At 41.5% G+C, this 20,224-nt stretch overlaps 1 protein-coding gene across 9 annotated transcripts in view; it reads left to right on the top strand.

The window, feature by feature from the left end:
• The window catches only part of szt2 (SZT2 subunit of KICSTOR complex), a 97,659-nt gene that overhangs the window by 25,427 nt on the left and 52,008 nt on the right, over positions 1–20,224 (top strand). For all 9 annotated transcript variants that reach the window (XM_039599366.1, XM_039599360.1, XM_039599361.1 and 6 more), the window contains 12 exons: positions 107–344; positions 697–771; positions 984–1,122; positions 2,219–2,354; positions 2,758–2,878; positions 3,027–3,179; positions 3,569–3,671; positions 6,460–6,574; positions 8,358–8,445; positions 11,835–11,953; positions 12,180–12,344; positions 14,398–14,482. In XM_039599366.1, the coding sequence (XP_039455300.1) occupies positions 107–344; positions 697–771; positions 984–1,122; positions 2,219–2,354; positions 2,758–2,878; positions 3,027–3,179; positions 3,569–3,671; positions 6,460–6,574; positions 8,358–8,445; positions 11,835–11,953; positions 12,180–12,344; positions 14,398–14,482 (1,537 nt within the window). The remainder of the gene's footprint in view (positions 1–106; positions 345–696; positions 772–983; positions 1,123–2,218; positions 2,355–2,757; positions 2,879–3,026; positions 3,180–3,568; positions 3,672–6,459; positions 6,575–8,357; positions 8,446–11,834; positions 11,954–12,179; positions 12,345–14,397; positions 14,483–20,224) is intronic.

Below are 20,224 nucleotides of genomic sequence, written 5' to 3'. Positions count from 1 at the left end.
CATGATCAGAAATAAATCACGTTAAATTTTAGGACTTGTAGTTAGTAGAGTTTATCTGCAGGAGCTTATCAGACAAATTGACTCTAATTAGTTGAACTCTGTGCAGAGTGAGGACAAGAAGCCAGTCAGTGTTGCTGCTGATGCTCTCAGTGACACGACTACGGACGCTGGTGAATCAGTTAGAGCCTTGAAGCCTGAAGCGGATGACTCTGTTAGCATGGTTGGGGACAGAGGTCAGCCCAGTACCCCCCAGCTCCAGGCAGAGAGCTGCACAGAGTCCAGCTCACCCCCAAAGACACCATCGAGTGTCAGCCTGGCTGAGTCCGTGCAGTCGGCCTCTCACAGTGAGTTTCACATTCATACCTGCTTAGGTTTGCTTGTTTCACTGTGTTGTTGCACGTGTATCATCATCATGTCCAGTGATGATTAAATACCTTACATTTGTACTTTATTCATTTCAAAAGTTTGTCAGTAAAAAAGAAACTTAATATAAAAAGATAAATATAATTCATAATAGAGCTTAATAAATACAAGTATTAAAAACATAAAGTCCGTGTGAAAGTAAGTAAAATTTGAAGAAATTGTAACCACTCAGATTCTCTCAGCGTGCTGCGCTGTTCGGGGTTTCAGCACTGTAGTGTAATCTGCGTAGAACAGAGACGCTCTGCTCTATGACTTCTTCTTTTCTTTCCTCAGGTGGCGGCAAACTCAGGCCGAGTCGAGTCCAGAGTGTCGTCTCCAGCCAAGGCAGCCTGGACTCAGACATGCAGGGTAAGTGCTGCACAAAGCTGTGTGAGAGCTCCCTGTGGCATGCTGGGGAGAGTCATATAAACACCTGCAGTCTGAAATCAGGCACGCTCAAAGCACAGTGTAATGTCTGCTTTACAGAGTCTTAATTCTTATGTTATAGACAATTCATGTCAATGTGTCTTCAGAAAAATGGTGGAAAGATGTTGAATAATGACACAGTGCTGTATTCACAGGTTATGATGGTGGCAGCAGCGACTCTGAGTGTGAGAGCCCCACCCTGGACGAACAGGAGTGCCAGTCCCGGCTTATGCCAGACTTCTGGCTCATTGTTAAGATCCACCAGGACAGAGTGACGGTCTACTCCCACTCCAGGTCATTTACAGTGATTCCCATTTTTCATTCATTTAGTAACAAGTGACCTAAAAATGGTGTGAAGCACAGACAAAACAACTATACAGTTTTTAATTGAAACAACTGTAACATGTTTTCAAAGAAGCCCCTGGTTCAAGGATCCGTTTTTATTCTTACAGACATTAAAAATCAGAACTGTTTAGAGAGGAAGACGTTGATTAGTCAGATTGCATTTCTCTTTTTTCACATTTGTGTACTCAGATATTAAATGCATTATTCATTTGCAACACAATTTTCACTTCACAAGTTTCTCATTTTTCTTTTTTAATGGTAATAATTTCTCAAAGATTTGCTTCAAACCTCTCTAAGAACCGGAGATATTAAACTCATGCAATATTTTTCATGTATTTATAAACATGAATTCTGTGACTAGCTTTGCTCTGACTTTCTGTGACTTCTCTTCCAGACTAAGTCCAGACTGGTAACCAGTTATTCTTAATTGAAACAGTTTACTACATACCTTATTATTGCATGCTGTTGCTTTAACTTCTAGTTTGTGCTTTGTGACCATGAAAGGATTTGACATCCATAAAACATCTGTGCTAATAAATTTACTTCCAGTTATTTTAAGTTATTATTGTTTAACAGTGTGTTTGTGGATCATGTTGTCAGGTACAACGTTGTTTCTGGATGTTCCCAGTTATAAGCTCTTTGGTCACCTTTGTGGCTCTTTGTGAACTGAGCGGTTTCTGTCATATCAAAAAAACTGACTGAGTTTGGATCAGAAGTTTGAGGGTGGTGCCGGTCGATGGATGTACCCTTGGAAAAACACGGAAAATGTTCCAACGGTCGACTGATATATACGATGGAGTCAAACTCACCGTTAATGGGAGGTCGTCAAGTGTCGTCTTTATGAGGGAAAGAGTAACAAATACAAATGTTGTTTTCCTTTGACTCTTTCTTATTTTTTTATTTTTCTTTTAGTCAAAAGTTTTTCGTTGCTGACATTAGAAGCAGATCACTAAAAACAAGAGCATTTTAGTTTTTCTGACTCTGAGCTTACTTTCATAACTTTGATCACGGCTCTTCATCGTTTGGATGTGTTTTATCGTTACAGGTGCTTCAGTGAGGGAAAAGAGGTCGGCACTGAGGAGCTGGAGAAGAAAGAGGAAGAGCAGGAGTTGCCTGAATACTTACAGCTGCACCAAATGGTGGTCAGGAAGATCGGAGACATGTGCAGAATTGTGAATCAGGTAGTTACTACAGCACTGCGTCATGAAGCTCTTTCATTGTTTCAGAAACTCAAAAGATGGAAGGAATTTTGTTGTTTCATAGACATAATAACTGAGTTTGTCTTGCAAAGATTTTTTTTATCATAATCTGTTCTGTCCATGTCTAGAAACTGTCAATACCTGCTAATTATTTCTGCAGCCTGAAGCGCGTCCTGTACTCGGACCATTGTTTTGATTGATTGAAATACCAAACTCAGTTAAATGTACTTCCCCACAGCTGGCGTGCTTTGGGTGAGAGCGGGCGCCGCGCACTCGGTCCCAATCTATAAACTCATCAACGTTTATATTAATTGCTGTATAATTTTCAGACATTTAAGAGAATTGAAACTTGCATTTTCTGTTTGCACACTCTGTGTTTTTGTAGCGTATGCTGCTCCAGGACCTGCACGACAGCCATCTTTGTAACAAGCTGCTGGTGGCTGAGAGTGAGGAAGACATCTGGAAGAGTGAGCCTCACTGCAGGCAGAGGCTCAACACCTCTGATGGTGAGTGAGATAAGATGCAGGTAGTTTTACAGTGCTTTACATTAACGCTGCGATTCCTGACAAAGGTTTTTAGATATATAAGAAATCTTCTGTTATGTTTGCAGTTGCAAATAAAGTTGTAAATATTGGTGTTTCTCTAACCACACAGATTACAGCACAGAGGAGAGCTACCAGGCCAGAGATTATCTGGCTGCTACCATGCAGTTTATCCCAGGGCACTTTGCCTGCGATGTGGTGTGGCGCACAATCATCCACATTCACCCCCGACTCAAGATGGGACCCAACATGGGAGTGGCCAGAGGTGAGAGGAACCTGCTCGGCTTTAAACATATGTAGTCATTTCAGTTCAGTCTATTATAAATCTCTTCTTACTTACTCCAAGGAATCGCTGTGCAGGATTTAAAAAGGATTTATAATTCTGTTTTGTATTAAATGTTCACCCGTAGCTGTGAATCCATGCATTTTAATTAGCTTTAACTGGGAACTTCATGTAAACATGTGGGCTCTTTTTCATGGCTAACTCGATCCAACTTTTTCAATTCCAGTATGATACCGAGGCCTGGGCTAATCTTCGATACAGAGAGCTGAAGTTAGAAATAAGTGCTTGTGAATTAGAGTTTTTTTGAATCAAGCAAAGTTCCTAAATCAGTGGATTTGTTCTGTAAACATGTTTCTGTCTTCCTGCCGCAGCGATCCAGGCCCTGCGCTCTGTGTTGAATGCGTTCTGCGTGGTCAACAGGAAGAACATGTTTGTCTACCAGGAGCGTACCACTAAATCAGTCTTCTACCTCAGGTTTGACTTTGACTCTCTGTTACTTCACTTCTTTTCTTCTCCAGTGGGCTTCAGTTTTGCCCCCAAAGTATTTTCCAGCATTTCGCCCCCTGATACTCCAGTATAAACTTCCCAGTATAAGTTCCCAGTATAAACTTTCCTCCATATTGCGAGAGCTTTGTGAAGATTGTTGTGACACGGCTCTCCTTGACTCTGAGATTTGGGGAGATTTTTTCCATCTTGTTTGCTGGAGGCAAAAATCCACCCACAAATGTTCTTACAACAACAGTGTGATAGAGGAGAAATCCGACTTCCTGGTAATTGAACTGCTGTCAAACAGGACTTTGCAAGGAAACAATTTTGTGATGTTTGTGCCAGATGGTGCAGCTTCCAAATCGTAGTTTGCTCTGTGAGATTGGAGCCAGCATTTCCTCTCATGCTTGCTGACGCAGTTCCCCGTTCACTTCACAGTAAAACACAGTCAGTCAGTTACTGTGTTGTGTTTAAGTAAAGATTTGCTGTAGTTAAACACAACACTTTGTGTGCATGTTTGTTTGATTCATATGGTGGAGTGCATGGCATTAAACAGGGTTCGTACGGGTGCTTGAAATCCTTGAAAATGCTTGAATTCTAATGTCGTCTTTTCAAGGTTTGAAAAGTGCTTGAATTTCAGATGTGGTGCTTAAAAGTGCTTGAAAATGTAACTGTATTTCATTCACAATAAATAGCTATCTGATTGAATTGTTTTCTTATCAGATAGAGAAATAAAATGAGACGCAAAAGCAAAATTTCCCGCCTGGGCTGCCTTGCGTCTGTTTCAATATGTGACCCCGCCCCTCCCTCGGACAGTCGGGGACGAGTGCGCTAACATACCTGTAGGTTGCTGTTTTAATGAGTGTTTGATGGAAAACAACAATGGCGGAGTTTATGCTTCTCCAGTCGCATGATAGGTGAGTGCTAGTAAATAATTTTCCAGTACGCCGAACGTTACATGCATGCTTTTTTTTAATTATGATTATTATTTTGCTAGCTATCAAACTCACTGGAGAAATGATTGAAATGCACTGAGTGTGATGCAGTATGGCAGCGCTATTACGGGAATATGCTGTGAACTTAGCTAACATTACTTAGCAGTAATATGAGTTAATTTACTCAAGTGAAAGCTTTAAACATTAGCCCGGTACATAACTAGCTAACTTAAGGCTTTCTGATTAACCCTCTGGGGTCGACGGACCCAGAGTCTCCATTTCAACTTGGGTCTAACGTGCGGACTTCAAACTATATACCAGTTTTTAAATTGTGTTGATAGGTCACGTAAAACCGATGTTTTTGGGGGGTTTCTGAATAAAACAGTGGCGTTTCCTCCGGGAAGAAACGGTAAAAACGGCGTTTTCTAAGGAGAGCGCTAGCAAACACGCTTTGCTTGTGAGTGAAAAAAGAAAAAACGCTCCTTCCCTATTGGTGGAAAAATGTACCATGTCGACCAATCAAAAAATGATACGGCAACATGTGGTATTTGGTTGTTGGGAAGAGAGGGAGAGCGAGTGAGCGAAAAAGAGAGAGAGAGTTTTGATACGTGAGAGATTTGTGACGTTTATCATGTTTGGAGTCTCAAGTTAGTGCGTTGTCTTGTGTAGTTAGTGTGTAGTGTAGTCGTTTTGTTTTGTGTGTCAGTTCTACTAGTGAACGTCACAGTTGCTGCAACTGTGTGCTGGAAAAGCTTAAAAAGGGACCTTGAAAGTGCTTAAAAAGTGCTTGAATTTGACCCTGAAAAAAGCGTACGAACCCTGATTAAAATGTGGGGTTTTTTATGTATTTGGAAAAGAAAACATTTTATTTGCATAAGAACCGTTGTCAAACTTTATAAATCGGGCCTGACAGTCTCATCAAACGATTGTATATAAGGGCGGACATACAGTCATAGGTCTTTACAAACCGTCTCCTTATCAGTGTGTCATCCCAACATTAGCATTTAATCTTTTCTATTTGGTTTCTTTGTTTATTTAAGTCGCACATCCTCAACAGTCGCTCTCCTTAGGACGGACCTGCGACAGAGGGTCTTTGAGTTTAAGTTGAAGGGTGTGGTCACCGGTAAAATAGCTGAGACAGTCACAATGATTCAGCTATCAGGACATCTCTGGATTCTGCTGCACACACGTGGTGCGTCCTGTCCTTGTGCAACAATGACTGACATGAATGAAAGGCCTGCAGGGCCTGATATGATCGTATCAGCTGTTTCATTCTGTGTTCTTCTGCAGGAAAAGTGTGAAAATTCCTTCTTTGAGAATAAAACAGGAAACAAACCACAGAATACAGAGTTTCATATAAATCAGTCTGTGTGCGAATGTGTGTATTTATATACATTAATGAGGTGATGTAGTGACGATAAAAACCAGACGTATGTTATGTTACACCTCAGCAGCATCTTTGCTCGGACATGAATTTTTGATGAGGATTCAAACGTACGTATTGATCGGAGCGTGAGTGATTGGAGCAGTTTATCTACAGTTAAAGTGGCAGCAGATCGACGTTTCTCTGCACAGGCAAAGCAGAAAACGAGCCCAGAGACTTATTTTTCTGAATAAGTATTGTAATTTACCTCCAATGTGTTTCAGATATCCAGCATTTCTTTAACATCAGTGAGAGTGATTTTCAGATAGACTGAGAAGCAGCAACAAATTGTGTGACATTTGTCGTAATGGCAGATGTGCGGGCAGAGATGGTTCTCTCTTCTTAAATACATGATTATTACCAGCTCATCCAGAAAGACATCAACTTACAGAAGCACCTCCTCGTGTTCTCTTTCCAGACTCTGTGAAACGTCACTAACAGGGAAGTACTCCGACATGGACGGGAACCTCCACACGCCTCGCTGCATTGGGCTCGCCAGGAGTCAAGAGCCTTCGATGTCCGAGGACTCTGTAGTAAGTGACCAAGTCTATTCATTGACTGCAACCAAGAACAGATCATTTCACTGTGGGACGTCACTTTAAGATGTGGGGACTGTGTGATGATGTAAACCAGGATAGGCAAAGTTAAATGCAGCTTCCATACAAACGTCTACATTCTGAAATGGTTTTTGTGTGTATTTAATCAAAGATGATGATAAGGTTTTTGTTCAGAGTCTTAGTCGGTTTGAGAGGTGCAAGCATGGGTGGAGAGTGGGCAGACAGGTAAGTATCAAGAGAGGCAAGGATCCAGAAATGAGGCTGACAGTTTGCTGGCGGGCACACGGGGGGAAATTTACTTAACAAGGACAATCTCAGATAATTGACTGGGAGCATAATTTGAGCCTAAATTGCTTTGACGACTGTAACGTTCTGGCAGAGTGGGTGGATGAGCTGGTCCTTAAATACTGCAGGGTGATGAGGTGGTAAAGCACAGGTGTGCCAAACCTGCCCACAGGCATGAACCTGAGCTGCAGAAGGAGAGAGGTAGAGTATGTGTCAGGCAGGCGCTGAAGGCTGGGACGGATCAAACATATGAGACGGTTCAGCTTGATTTTCTGAGAATCCCAACTCTTTCATTTTTCACAGTTTATCTGTAGTACGATTACTTTAATTTTATCAACTTGTCATTTTATGATGTGTTTCTGTTGGTTGGTTAGTGGACTTGTGTTGTAACAGCAGTTATGCCATTAAGATGATCTTGCTGAAATTTGTTCTCTCTGAGGGTCACAGGCTTAGTTTCCCACACATGGATTAAGTCAGGGGTGTCCAACTCCAGGCCTCGAGGGCCAGATTAAGCCTACTCTTAGACTAAAAACTACTCTTAGAGTAAAAGTTTCACTTGTCAGACCACTAAAGCTGGACCATAAGTGCGTTTACTAAAAATCCCAGATGAGTTTGAATCTCAGTGGTCAGAGGTCGAGCTTTCTCAAAATCTTATGAATGCAATAAGTTGAGAAGAAGGTGAGAAAAGATTTTGAAATTGATACCATAGTTATATCTACTGGGAGGCTGAAGGGTAGCACTGGAGACCAGTATCTTCCATTAATTTCCCACTCTTCTGTGAAACGCTTCAAGGACTTCCTCCCGATAATAAACAACAGTGTGTAAATGCAGGTCGTGTTGCTTAACTGGATTAATAAAACAGGGATTTTAAGTCTTCTGGAAGTTGCCTGTAGTCAAAGGTCAGAGAATTCAGGGAAGTTTTAGTTCAGTGACTCTAATTCCAGGTCCGGTGGTTCTGTGCACCTTATCTGATGTTCTGAAAGGGAGATTATACCTGAGCCTGTCAGTCACTGGGTGCAGTCGATAAGGCAGGAAAGGAAGACGTTTTCAGCTGCATTCCCTCAGATTCGCTCACGGAAAGGCTGATGGACAGTTTTGGAAAGCACTTACATTAAGCAGCAGAAGTAAATCTCATCTTCCTCTCAGCATATTTCCAGAGGATCCTGTGCACATGGAACGGGCAGAAAGGACAACGTGAAGTGAAGTATGAAGGACTGAATATTTGTTAGCACATGCAGAGAGAGAAAACAGATGTCTATCAAAATATGAACATGCACACTGTTTACCAGCCAGATTAAGCACGGGGGAGGGTTTTGGTACATTGGCAGGAGGCATGAGCACATTTGATGCCAAGTCCATGTACATATACCTCCCACAGAGATGCACTGTCACACACAAATTAAAGGATACCGGTGTAATCTGCATTGAGGTTTGAATCAGAGTACTGTTGCCAAATCTTTGATGTGTCTTTCAGGGCTCCAGGTCTTCTTTGGAGGGCTCTCGGCCAGTTGGACAAGTAGATAAGCACATCCTGCTGCTGGTGCATGGAGTGGGGAGTGCAGGTGAGAACTGGGAAACATCAGGGCTTGAGAATCATTTTAAAGTTGTAATAGTGTGCTCCAAATGAAGTCAGAATTATTTTCTGTACAGTTATTCACATAACAGGCTGGTGTTTTATAGTAAGGAAAACAGAAAGTATTGTGCTGTATTGATAGTAATGCACAAATTGCTCTACAAATTCAGTTTTTCTTTGATTTTCTGATTTGGCTACTGGAATGAAGCCAATTTGGGAGTGATGTCACTGTCAGTATCTGAGATTTTCACATTTGTCAGGTGAGAGATAAAGTCAGTCATGTGCTAGATTGGACTAAAATGATCAGATTTCCACCGGACAGAGAAAATGCTCATTGAAAATCTAAAGTAGTTTTCACTGATGGTTTTTAATGCATAAAAAAGCAGAAATCATCCATATGATGCAGAATGCATATTGTTTAAAGTGTCCCTGACTATTCTAAATGTTACTGCAGTAGTTATAGTATCCTTTGCTGCAGCCTGCAAAATGTGGTTCATTGTCAAACATTTCATTTTAATATTTGTGAAGAAGAAAGCCCAGCACAGTACCTCCTGTAGAATAATGTCATTAAAAGGCAGCGGTTTAATCTGCACCATCTTCATGTTTGTCTTATAGACAAAAGCACTGCTGATAGGTGAATAGGAGACAGGAACAAAATCACCTCATGATGGTGATCGCAACTGTGCATTGGTTTTAGTGGGACAAACTTTAAATAACCATTACTTGAAAAGAATGAGGGGAAAAGGCAAACCACAGAATCAAAGCAGCTGCTGTCAAACCATGCCAATTCAGCTTTTACACCAATTAAATTACAAATTGGTGAATCAAAGCCTGACGTGTTCAGAAGGTTGCAGCTTGCTGCTTCTCACACTGTATACACAGATGCTGCATCCAGACTCGTGAAATGGTAAATGGGCGGTGTTTATATTTTCTTACATTTTTCATCTTTGCTGAGAACTGAAAGCACTTCCTTACAACAAGACACACACACCCACACACACACACACACACACACACACACACACACACACACACACACACACACACACACAGTGCTTTATTTTGTCCACTTTAAGTGCTTTTTACCTGATGCATGCACACACCCATCACACTCTGGTGGTTGCATCAGGAGCAATTTGGGGTTTAGTGTCTTGCCAAAACACCCAAAAGACACTTTGACATGTGGGTTCAGGTCGAACCTCCTCGTCTTTAAGCAGCACATAAGGACGGATTCGTAATGGTATTTCTAAATATATATGTTTTTATTCCACTATATTGTTAACATAAGATAAGCAATTTTGAAAATTAATAGCTATTAATTAATGGCAGCAATGCAGCATCAACTTAACCTGCAGCAGGTAATTAGGTTATCCTGGTGTTAATAAAGTGCTTTGACATACATGTGATGAACTTTGATTTCTTAAGGATAGTTGGGTCGAATGTATTTATGTTTCCTGCAGCCTAAAATGTAATGCGTTGTTATCTGTGACCATTATCAGGTGCAGAGTTTGCACAAAGCAGTTCTCAGTTTCTGAGGAGGCTTTTTAGTGCTGCGTAGCGTTATAAAGCTCTTTGAGTGCTCAGGTAGAAAAGTGCTATATAAGAACAAGTCCATTTCCCAGTAAACATAAATGAAGGCCTGTAGCACTGTGTGGCGCCCCTCAGTGCAACAAGCCGCTGGCTGATGCTGCTCCGCTGCGCACACAGTGATGAGGAGGTGGAAACCTGCCAGAGCTGCACACAGTTTCGCTAACACCCTTCACTGCTCCTCTTCTCTCACTGAGTGTGACTTGGGGCACTGACAGAGAAGGCAATTGTCAACTACCTTGTTCACACATCTTTTGGGGAACAAGGGTTCTGTAGTGGAGGGGTGTGACTCCCAAATTGGACTCAATTTAGAGAGAGAGATGTTTTTCCTGACATAAATGTAAGACAGCACTGCACACAACACAAACCCTACTACTGTGTGCACCTTAGTTTCATCACACTGGGAATAATCAACCTAAGTATATGTGTGTGTATATTTTAAACACTTCTTCCTTCAGCTAACTCATGTTAAAAATAAAAAGCTGACACGTTTAGGTGTGAAGAGTTTCTGCTGACCGGTGCTGTTCCTCCCGCGGACATGTTGATGGGGCTGTTGCACTGGGAATCTGGAGCTGTCTCAGGCAGACACGCTGGCCTCACTTCATGGTTTCTCAAAGCGTAACTCATTAAAATCCTCCTCTGCTTCTTCCACTCATCATAGTCTGAAATTATCTTTATTCTGCAGTATCACTGGATGGCTGTATTAAAGTCTCCTCCAAGTGTTTGTGTGATTAGTTTGCTTTTGTCAGCAGAAGAGCTGCTTTATTAAAGCAGACCCAACATTATTCTTTTACATAGTTTTTTTCATATAGAGAGCCACAGTAGTATAATGGTAATAGTTTCCAATATTGAGGTTGACGTGTGTTTAAGCTGTACGCCTGAGATGACCATATTAGGAATGTCCCCTCTCTGTGACATCATACAGAGCCAAAAGTAGAAGAAATCTGAGTGTTTAGCCAAAAGCTTGAGCTTTGAGTTCACAGGAACTGATTGTAGATAACCCAACCTCGTTATTTGAAACCGAGGCCATGTTCAATATCAACATTCACTTTGGGAAAGTATAAATATGTCTTTGAAAAGCAAAGACGAGGTTCCCTTGGGTGCTTCTGCTAAGCATTTCAAGAATAAAAATGTTTCTGTCTGGAGTAAAAAAATTCGTTTGTTGAGACATTCCTGAAACTATCATGTTTTTTATGCTGCATTATATCTGAAAGCTGCTTCCCCATACTTTGGCTTTGCCCTTGGTACCACAGGCAGTCCACTCCCCATCGATCCAAGGCGCCTCGCTCTAACATCAGCAACGGGCCCATCTTAGCATCTTTAAGTAAAGACTGATATTTTTTTTCCTTGTTTTTTTCTTTTTTTCATTTTTTATTATACAGCCAGATGAAATGAAGGTGCTTTATCCTTGCTTTATACAGTGTTAGTGTAGGGCGGTGCAGCCATGTGCTTCCATCACAGGATGGTGGAGAGAACACAAAAACATCAGGCTATAGACATGACGTTAGCATGTAATTAGAGATCAATATCACGTAGCTGGAGAGTTTCTAAACATCTCGAACACCTTGAAAGTTTCTAAACTTCTCACGACAAGGACAGTCTTAAAGCACTTGGACGGTCCCTTTGTAAGCAGAACCTTTGGATTACTTGATTCTGTCACAGGGGAACGGTTTGCCTCATGCACTCGATCCTCTGAAGACTTTAATCGCTAACTTTCCGTCCCGTTTCTAACGCACTGGCAGAAGAGGTGTGTGAGGGTGACACGGGGCTCTTTTATCACCGTTTGTTCAGGTCCAGAGATCACAGACGAGCTGGTGAAGGTCCTGCGTAAGCGCCTGGATGAAACCACCTTGGACATCATCACTGTTATGCTTGTCAGGAACTGCAAGCTGACGCCAGCTGATGTGGAGGTACATTGTTATGCTTTTCACTTTTTAGGGGAAAATTGATTTTGTGTTTCTGTGTGTGTGGTGTTCTTCTGTAGTTCTGTGTGCCTGGACTTGTATAGTGAAATGAGTAAACTGTGTACTGCGTTTGGGTTGTATCCTCCCTGGGGAATGCAGAAAGCACTTGTTTGCACTCAGACTACTGAAAATTGCTTCAGATAAAAGCCTTCACCGAATGTTGTCTGGTCAGTTCATCCAGCCGTCAGGATCTCCAGCCACTGAGGTGATGACCTTCAGCCTCCCCCAGTACTGCCTCCCCTGGCTGTCCGCTGTGGCTCACTACCTCAAACAGAACCTCCTCATCTTCCTGCACGTGCCCAAGTACACGGACATGAATACAGCACATCACTTCAAGGTACAAGCTAACATTTCCCCTTATGTGTTCAGTTTAATATTCGTCTTTAAATCTTTAATAAGTACCTGGAGTCAGGATGGCGTTGGTCATGTGAATGAGCAGAAAGAAATCACGTTTGTTTATAAAGAAATGATGAAACACGTTTGTTTGAGGCCTCAGTTCGAACCGCCTGATTCCAAAGGTTTTCTTGCTTAATTGGCAACCACGGTGACACTTTGTGATAAAACGCCACCCTGTGGTGGAGAGTAGTTACAAAAGACCTTTAATGATGGCTACATTTCATTACATTTCTATGTAAGCCATGACACTGAACCAGTATGCACAAAAACAGAACATCCTTTAAGTGGAATTCAGCCTTCATTAAAACACGAGTCCTCTGACACGTCAAAGTGTCTGCTGTGGAAGTGATCGTCTTTGTAGTTCTGGCTCTTGGCAGTTCTGTCACTTTCAATAACTGCATACACCCCGAATGAAATGCTGAGTTCAGGGAACACTGTGACATTGTTACAATAAGGTCTGATGGTGTGAAAAAAAACAGCAGCAGTCAGATCAGAAAGCTTGTTGTGATGTTCAGCGGACAGTTACTTTATCTTTCACTTTGTCTGCTTGTTTGTAACTCTGTTTATTTGTTGTTTAGGCTTATTGAACATTATTATATTATAGGCTGTATATAAAATAGATTATTATTGTTAATATTTGGTATTAAGTTACAGATGAATAAACTACTTGAATGCTAAAGCACAGTGGAGTCAGTCCAGTTACCCCCCACAGCAAACAGTCTTAGTTCTCAGACAATTCAAAGGGACATGTTTGCCATAAAGCAGCACTACACATTGCTGATGTGTAGGTTAAAGATGGTTCACTGGAATTGAACATCCCAACAATCATATGATTGTTGGGTTTTTCTCTGTATTTATTATTGTGCTATCTACTGTACAATATAAAGCGCCTTGAGGCGACTTTTGTTGTGATTTGGCGCTATATAAATAAAATTGCATTGAATTGCATTGGAATTTGGAGGCAACACAGAAAACTTGAAGTAACTGTCAGGAACTAGAGTCAGATTTGAAATTCTGGAGATCGCCTGAACAGCTCTGCGGTTTATCCCTGTGGACCTCGAGGAGGGTTTAACATGTGAACTATAGACATGAAGAACAGGAAGGGACCACCAGACATACTAGTGTAAGAAAACTGCTTTGTTAAAATAAATAAAAGGGTCATATAAATATATCTTAGCAAGTCTACTAAGATTGTTCCGTTTGAGCAGATTGACCTTTATTTTACTGGTAAGTCCCACTGAGATTAAAAATGTATTTCATAAGACACACGTGCCCAAGAAAGCAGCTAAACAGGCTCACAACAGATAAAATACACGAGGTGCAAAGTAAAATGCAGCACACACTGCATGATATACAAGTGTCCACTGCAGTATACCAGCTGCCTCTCAGTGAGAATAAGAAGCAGGTTACCTGAACATCTGAAGCTCAGTGTCACCAGCCTTCTGTAGTGTGTACCTGTTCAGGTCTTATCTCCAGACTGTGTGTTTAATTTACAAGATTTTATTTTTGAAAGAAAAGAGAAAACTCAGCAAAATCAGTGGCGTATCATTCAGCAGCTCTCTAATCACTCACCATGAGATCATTTCTGACTTTTAACTTCCACATAATCCAAGAAACTACTGCTGCTTGCTCAGTGGTGAGAATGATTAATTAAACACCTGAGTAAACAGCAAGTCTGACTTTTTTGTGTCCTCCAAATACTTTGAATGATTTGTTGACTTGTAAAAAATAAGTCAGTGCTCCCTGCAAACTGAGAAACGCCTGCCTGCATTGATAGATGACAGGTTGACATGCGAGTGCGCTACAAACAGCACTGTTTAAAGTGATCGGGATTAAAAATGAATAAATCCTAGATATGGGAGGCTCCTGGCTCTGCACAACTGAGGCAGACACTAAAATCATTTTGACAAGTCTCATTGTGGTGTATGAAATAAATGCTGACTTGTGTGGTTTGAGCTTCCAGAGACTGATTTGCTCTCCTGTTCTGTCTGCAGCACTACTTTCATTTGAGCAGTGACATGGCTGACGGTGATATCTACCTCTACAATAAGCCCGGAGGCCAGGGGACGGGAGGCAAAGGTAATCACATTCTCCCAGCCCAGCATGTCAATGCCACCAGGCCTCAGTTACCCTGTGTGTTTGGGGGGGATGGTAATCTTACAAAGACAGTCCACAGTAACGGTCCCTCAAACCTGTCACCTGTGAATGCTTCCCGATAGCCCAAACTTATCCAGGTGGACTGCACTACTGTGTTCAGGAAAATCCATCTTTGACACATGACCAGAGCCGGCAGTGTATCTTATGGAGGCGGTTTGCCACATAGCCTGTCTCTCTGATAGTGATGTAGGAGTCTGCATGTAGGTTATTCCTGCTGTGGTGCTGGTTGTACCTGCTAGCAAACCCTGTAAGTACCTGGAATCTGTATACTTACTGTGTTACTTCATGAGCACTGCTAATGTTCATTCCTGGTAGCCAAAATCCTTCTGGGAGTCAGTCTCGGCACTCGGGTCAGGTGATGTGAGACTGAGCCTGTCCAAAAGAATAAGAGAAGCATAACTTCAGGTTCATTTGTCACGGAGACAAATATTCTAAAACAAAAAACCTGCTTCAGAAATGTTTCCGCTTTGCCTCAAAATAAGGTTTAAAAACCTTTATTCTCTGCAAATGATTCTTACTCACCGGTTCCCAAATCACACAACATTATGGCCCCATTAAAGTTCAGACATGTAGCTTCTCCCAGCGCGCTGAATAAAATTGTTAAGCTAAGAAAAGCAGCTTTAATCATGAATAAATACACCTATGATGAAGGTGAAACCTGCTTGAACCTCAACTGTGGGCTGATACGTTTCTCAGTTCAACATTTTTGAAGCACATGGCGGCTCTTTAAGAGCAGAGCAGTCACCTTTGGCATAGCATGATACATCTGTACATTCATATTGGGACCATGTCTCTGTCCTCATACAGGTTTTGGTAGAACCTGTGACACAAAGGTTATAGTTGGTTTCGTCTACTAAAGTAAAAAAGGTTTTGTGTCTAACTGAAACATTCAGTGGGCCTTGGTGCCGTCCACCTTTTCTTCTGATTGGCTGTCCTTGCACTGCAGGTGGGCGGGTACACAGCCGGAGCTTCCTACCTGAGATGACTGCATGTTGGATATTTGCACTTATGGCCGCTCAGAGTAGAAAAAGCAGTATGAAACTAAAAAGTGTTGAAAACAATTTGAAGGCTGAGCTTTGGCTCACAGGGTGACTTTTCAGTCCTCATTATTTGAAACCTTATCCATGCCTTAAGTGGGCATCCACTAATGTGACCATATATGTGAGAGAAAATAAAGACCAGCCTCTTTAAACCTCTTGGAGTCTGATACATTTTCATAAACTGCTTTACAGCGCTGACAAGTTCTCCTTGTTTACTGTGAACAAATAATGACTTGGAAACTTTGCTGTAACCTCAGCTTTTGGCTCCGTTTCCTTTGTTAAGCTGCTGATTTGGAGTCAGTGTGATATCATCAAATCTGCTGACAGTCTCTGTTTTTTTTCCTATTTATAACTCCCACATTAAATTCAGGAGGCATTTTCATCTCCCTGTCTGGCATAACAGAGACCATCACAGTCTTCCTCCCTTTGCTGCACACACACTCTTAATTTCTATGATGAGAATCAGCACATTTATTTTCCTGAGGTGGCTCTCCTTTCCTCCTCCTTAACGTGCACCTGAAACGTGTGTGTGTGTGTGTGTGTGTGTGTGCATGTGTGCGTGTTTTGCATTAAGATGGGAACCTAATTTGCTCTTTCGGTGACCTGCCTGTTGCAGGGAAGCTTCTCAGCTGTCCTGTTCGTTATGTGGATTGTTGTGAGCTGCACAAACAAGTGCTATTTAACAGCCGGCTGCCTTGAGCTAACAGCTTGTACAGTGTGGTTTATTCACTCATGAATGTAATTTCACACTTGTGTAGAAATTGGTTTCTTCATGTTAACGGTGCCTCATTTAGCTCTGCTCCTTTATTCAAATCGAGCTGAAGTTCTGCAAAGTTTTCCCTTCATGCCTTTCTCCTGCAGAACTGATCAGTTCCATTTCATATTGCAATACTTTCTTGTTTATCAATATGCTAATGTCATCTACTGGCATTTGAAGTCAGTTAAAGGGGAGTGCTGCTGCTTTGTAACTGAAAGGTTAGCTAGTTCACTGCGAGCAAGCGAATGTATAACTCTGCTATCCTTCAGCAGCTCCAACCAAAGGGCAGCTAATTATCAATGTAAATGATGAGTTTACTGAATTGAAGCGCTTATTTATAATTACTGTTTCTGTGACACATTCCCTGGCATTGTCATTATAACTTAACATTTGGCTTTTAATTACAGTGCTTCATTTTCATTTGTAGAATCAGTGTGCAGGCCAGAGTTCCTATATTAACCAATAACAAAGATATTGTATGTAATCAGACTTTTGTTGCAAGTATTAAAAAGCAAAAGCACATCAAGTGAAATTTACTTAATTGTATTTGTTTTTTAATCTCTGCCAGCCATTTAGCACGTGGTAAGGCTGTTTCATGTCAGGGCTCGCAAAATTTCAAAATCCCTGGTAGCCCTTCGGGCAGGGACTCTTCAGTTTGTGGTAGCCCAAAATAAATTTAAGTAGCTCGAATAAAAAAGAGCAATTTTTTGATTGATGTTTTGTTTCTTGTTTTGTTTCCGTTACAATATTATACATTAAAGTATAATATTGTAACACAAAACATTAATCAAAAAATTGTTGAAACCCAAATTACAACATTGTATAAAAATTACAACCATCAACTCAAATACTTGGTTCTAATTGAACAGAAATTTCTATGAACTTGTAAGAACTGTGTACAACATGAATCAGTCTGTGTCAGATCCTGAATCTGAAATTTCCACTGAAGTCACAGGTAAGAGGTAAGTGGAACCAAGATCGAGGCCATTTGCTTTTTGAAGTTTGCAAAGACTGCTAAATTTTGCCAGTGGTAGTTCACTCTTTGCAACATAGTACGCTGTTCTAAACAGATTTTTCAGGTTTATTTTTGGTATGTTGTTTGCAGACTGAGCAATAATGCATTTCTTGCATTTCTCATGGGTTCTAATGGGGGTCTTTCTTAAAATTACTGGTCCCAGTAACAAAGGCGCTTGTCGACTCAGAAATCGAGGGAAAAGCAACAACACACCCGGCAGAACATTATGTTATTTACAGGGGTGCACATAAGTGGTCCACAGGTGCGCATTTGCTGTCAAAATAAAAGACGCGCACCAGATAAGAAGTTGCAGCGCGTGTTTGCGTACATATAAAAGGCACTGTTTTTGTCCGCTAGAGTGGGATTTTCACGGCACATTCTGCACCACATCTCTGTGCGTTCATCATTTGTTTGAAGCCAGCTCACCTCCTGCAACCACTTTTCCGAGAATACGCGCTTCTTTTGTGGTTCGGACTCCTTCTGACATTTCTTTGGAGGTGGAGGAACACCAAAGTAATTGCTTAAAGGAGCTTCTTCGACATCTTTAAGAGTTCTAAACAAATGTCTGTCCTCCTCCAGAAAATCTTATGTACTCAAACGCCTGTTGCAACTTCTTATCTGGTGCGCTGCGTTTTTATTTTGACATCAAATGCGCACCTGCGGACCACTTATGTGCAGCCCTGGTTATTTAGCTCGTCATATTCCAGCCACAGAAATTCTTTTGTCCATGAAACCATAAAGCTGAGCTTTCTTTTTGCCTCATAGTCTGATTTGTCATAACTTTTCCGTTTTGTGGTCGGCTTTTCTTTGGCTGTCACTTCTTCACCCTGACCTGTCTTATTTGGCTCAGCAGAACTAAAATATATATCCTGCTGCTTTTGCACACGCACTCACATAACGGTCAGCGATTCTCTGCCCAATCAACCTCTCACATGTTTAAGCTTGCTGTGGGAGATTTCACTTGTCATGTTTGAATAGTAAGCTAATGAGTGATAAGACGATGTCAGAGGAATTGGTGCACAATTAATCGTCACTCACCAATCAGTGCTGCCGCTCTCTATACACAGTTTGCGCGATCGCAAAGTGAAAGCAAAAAACAAGCGCAAATTCAAACGCGATTTCAATATGTCACATAATGACAGTGGCTCACCGATGCCAATGACATAATTACTCAGCTACATTTGCGAAAGAATGCAAAAGCATTGACACATATTTTTCCTTCCTATGATAGCCCGACGGGCAGGGCTGAGATAGACTTTGGTAGCCCGACTGGAAAAATCGCTAGCCCCGGGACGTCGGGCTAGCGATTTTGCGAGCCCTGCATGTGCTTTGGGACTTTGGTTTTAAACCATCTCAGACTTCACCAATAACGAGCACAGGCAATGCTTGCCGTACATTTTTATTCCTTGTTCACCTCTGGACTATTTCAAGCACTCCTTTTGGATCACTTCCTGGAAATCCCATTTTGAACCTTTGCAGTTGTTGCTCTCTCATACTTGTGTGACCAAACTGCAGCACTCGATCTTGAATTTCATTTTGAGGAGCGAGCTGAAGTTGCAGGGAGACTGATCTGGAGAGTAGACAGGCAGTGTGAAGATTACTGTTAATGCTGTTATAATGTGCTATGAGCACATGCATAAAGATGCTGCACAGTCCAGGGTCCTTTGGGCTGAATGCTCTCCTGCAGAAGCTCCAGGATGCTACCAGAGAAGCTGGCAGTCTGATCCTGGTGCACAGATTCACAGTGCTGCCTCTGGGCTTGCAGGCAGCAGACTCACAGGTGATGATCCTAATATGAAGACAGGTTGATGTTTGCTGTCTGCACGAGGACTTTTGTGGACTGATGTAAAAGTATTAGCTGTGCTGGAAGTGGCCCAGAGGTGGGCAAGGAGACAGCCTTGAAGGGGAAAGTGGCCAAATTTACATCAGGTATAGTTTTTGGTTTTGTAGAGTTCTGCACCAAATATTGGCTCAGTGTCAAACCTTCCTAAAATAAAAGGATCAGCAACAACTCCCCCTGTTATATCAGCTTCTTTAAAAATAACACATGCCAAGTTTTTGTTTGTTTGTTTTGGTACCAAGTAACTTTCCAGCGAACATCAAACACAGCGCTGCTGCAGTGCAGTGGGAGCTCTGGAGATGGCCTCCTCGAGTCTCTCTTTAAAACTGACCTCTGCGCGCCCGTCGAATCGAAACATCAAGGCTGATGTGAAGAGTTTGTCCCTCGCTCCTACATTCATTCCACTTGCCGTCTAACTACTTTTTAATTGCTATGCAGGAAAGCTCTGACTGAATGTCATTAGTTTTAGCAGCTGTGGAACAAGGTCCTCAAGTTATATGATGATATCCAATCCCCCACTCAGAGTGTGAAATAACTCCCCGAGTGTCAGACAGCTCTAAAACTGAGAGCTACCCTGACTCTCACCTGTGTTGCCTGACTGCTAATTAATGAAATGTTCTCTAATGACTCTTTGCTGCTCAGTCGTTTATCGTCTGAATCCCAGCTGACTAAATTAGGATCAGCTTCCAAACTAGCTGTGAGGTAACAGCTCCTGTTGTACCTTCAGATTTTATTTGCACTTAGTAAAAAGTCACTGACCTTATCAACACTTGTTAATAGATAACATCCTTATAATGCGCTTATTAACACATATTAGCTGTTAATAATATGCAAGTGTGGCATCAGATTTTAGATTATCACACAAGGGTTTATTACACGTTATAGACATATTAAGAATCTAAATAGATTCTTATGCTTTAATAGAGATGATACTTTATTATTTATTTATTATGTTTAACAACTAACTCTGCCTTTATACTGCTTCTAAATCAACAATAATACCTTATTAAGA

Source organism: Oreochromis aureus, linkage group 15 (genome assembly GCF_013358895.1).
Source record: "Oreochromis aureus strain Israel breed Guangdong linkage group 15, ZZ_aureus, whole genome shotgun sequence".
Classification (NCBI taxonomy): Eukaryota; Metazoa; Chordata; class Actinopteri; order Cichliformes; family Cichlidae; genus Oreochromis; species Oreochromis aureus.
Note: the sequence above shows the minus strand (reverse complement) of the source record. Positions and strands in the feature narration are given on the sequence as shown.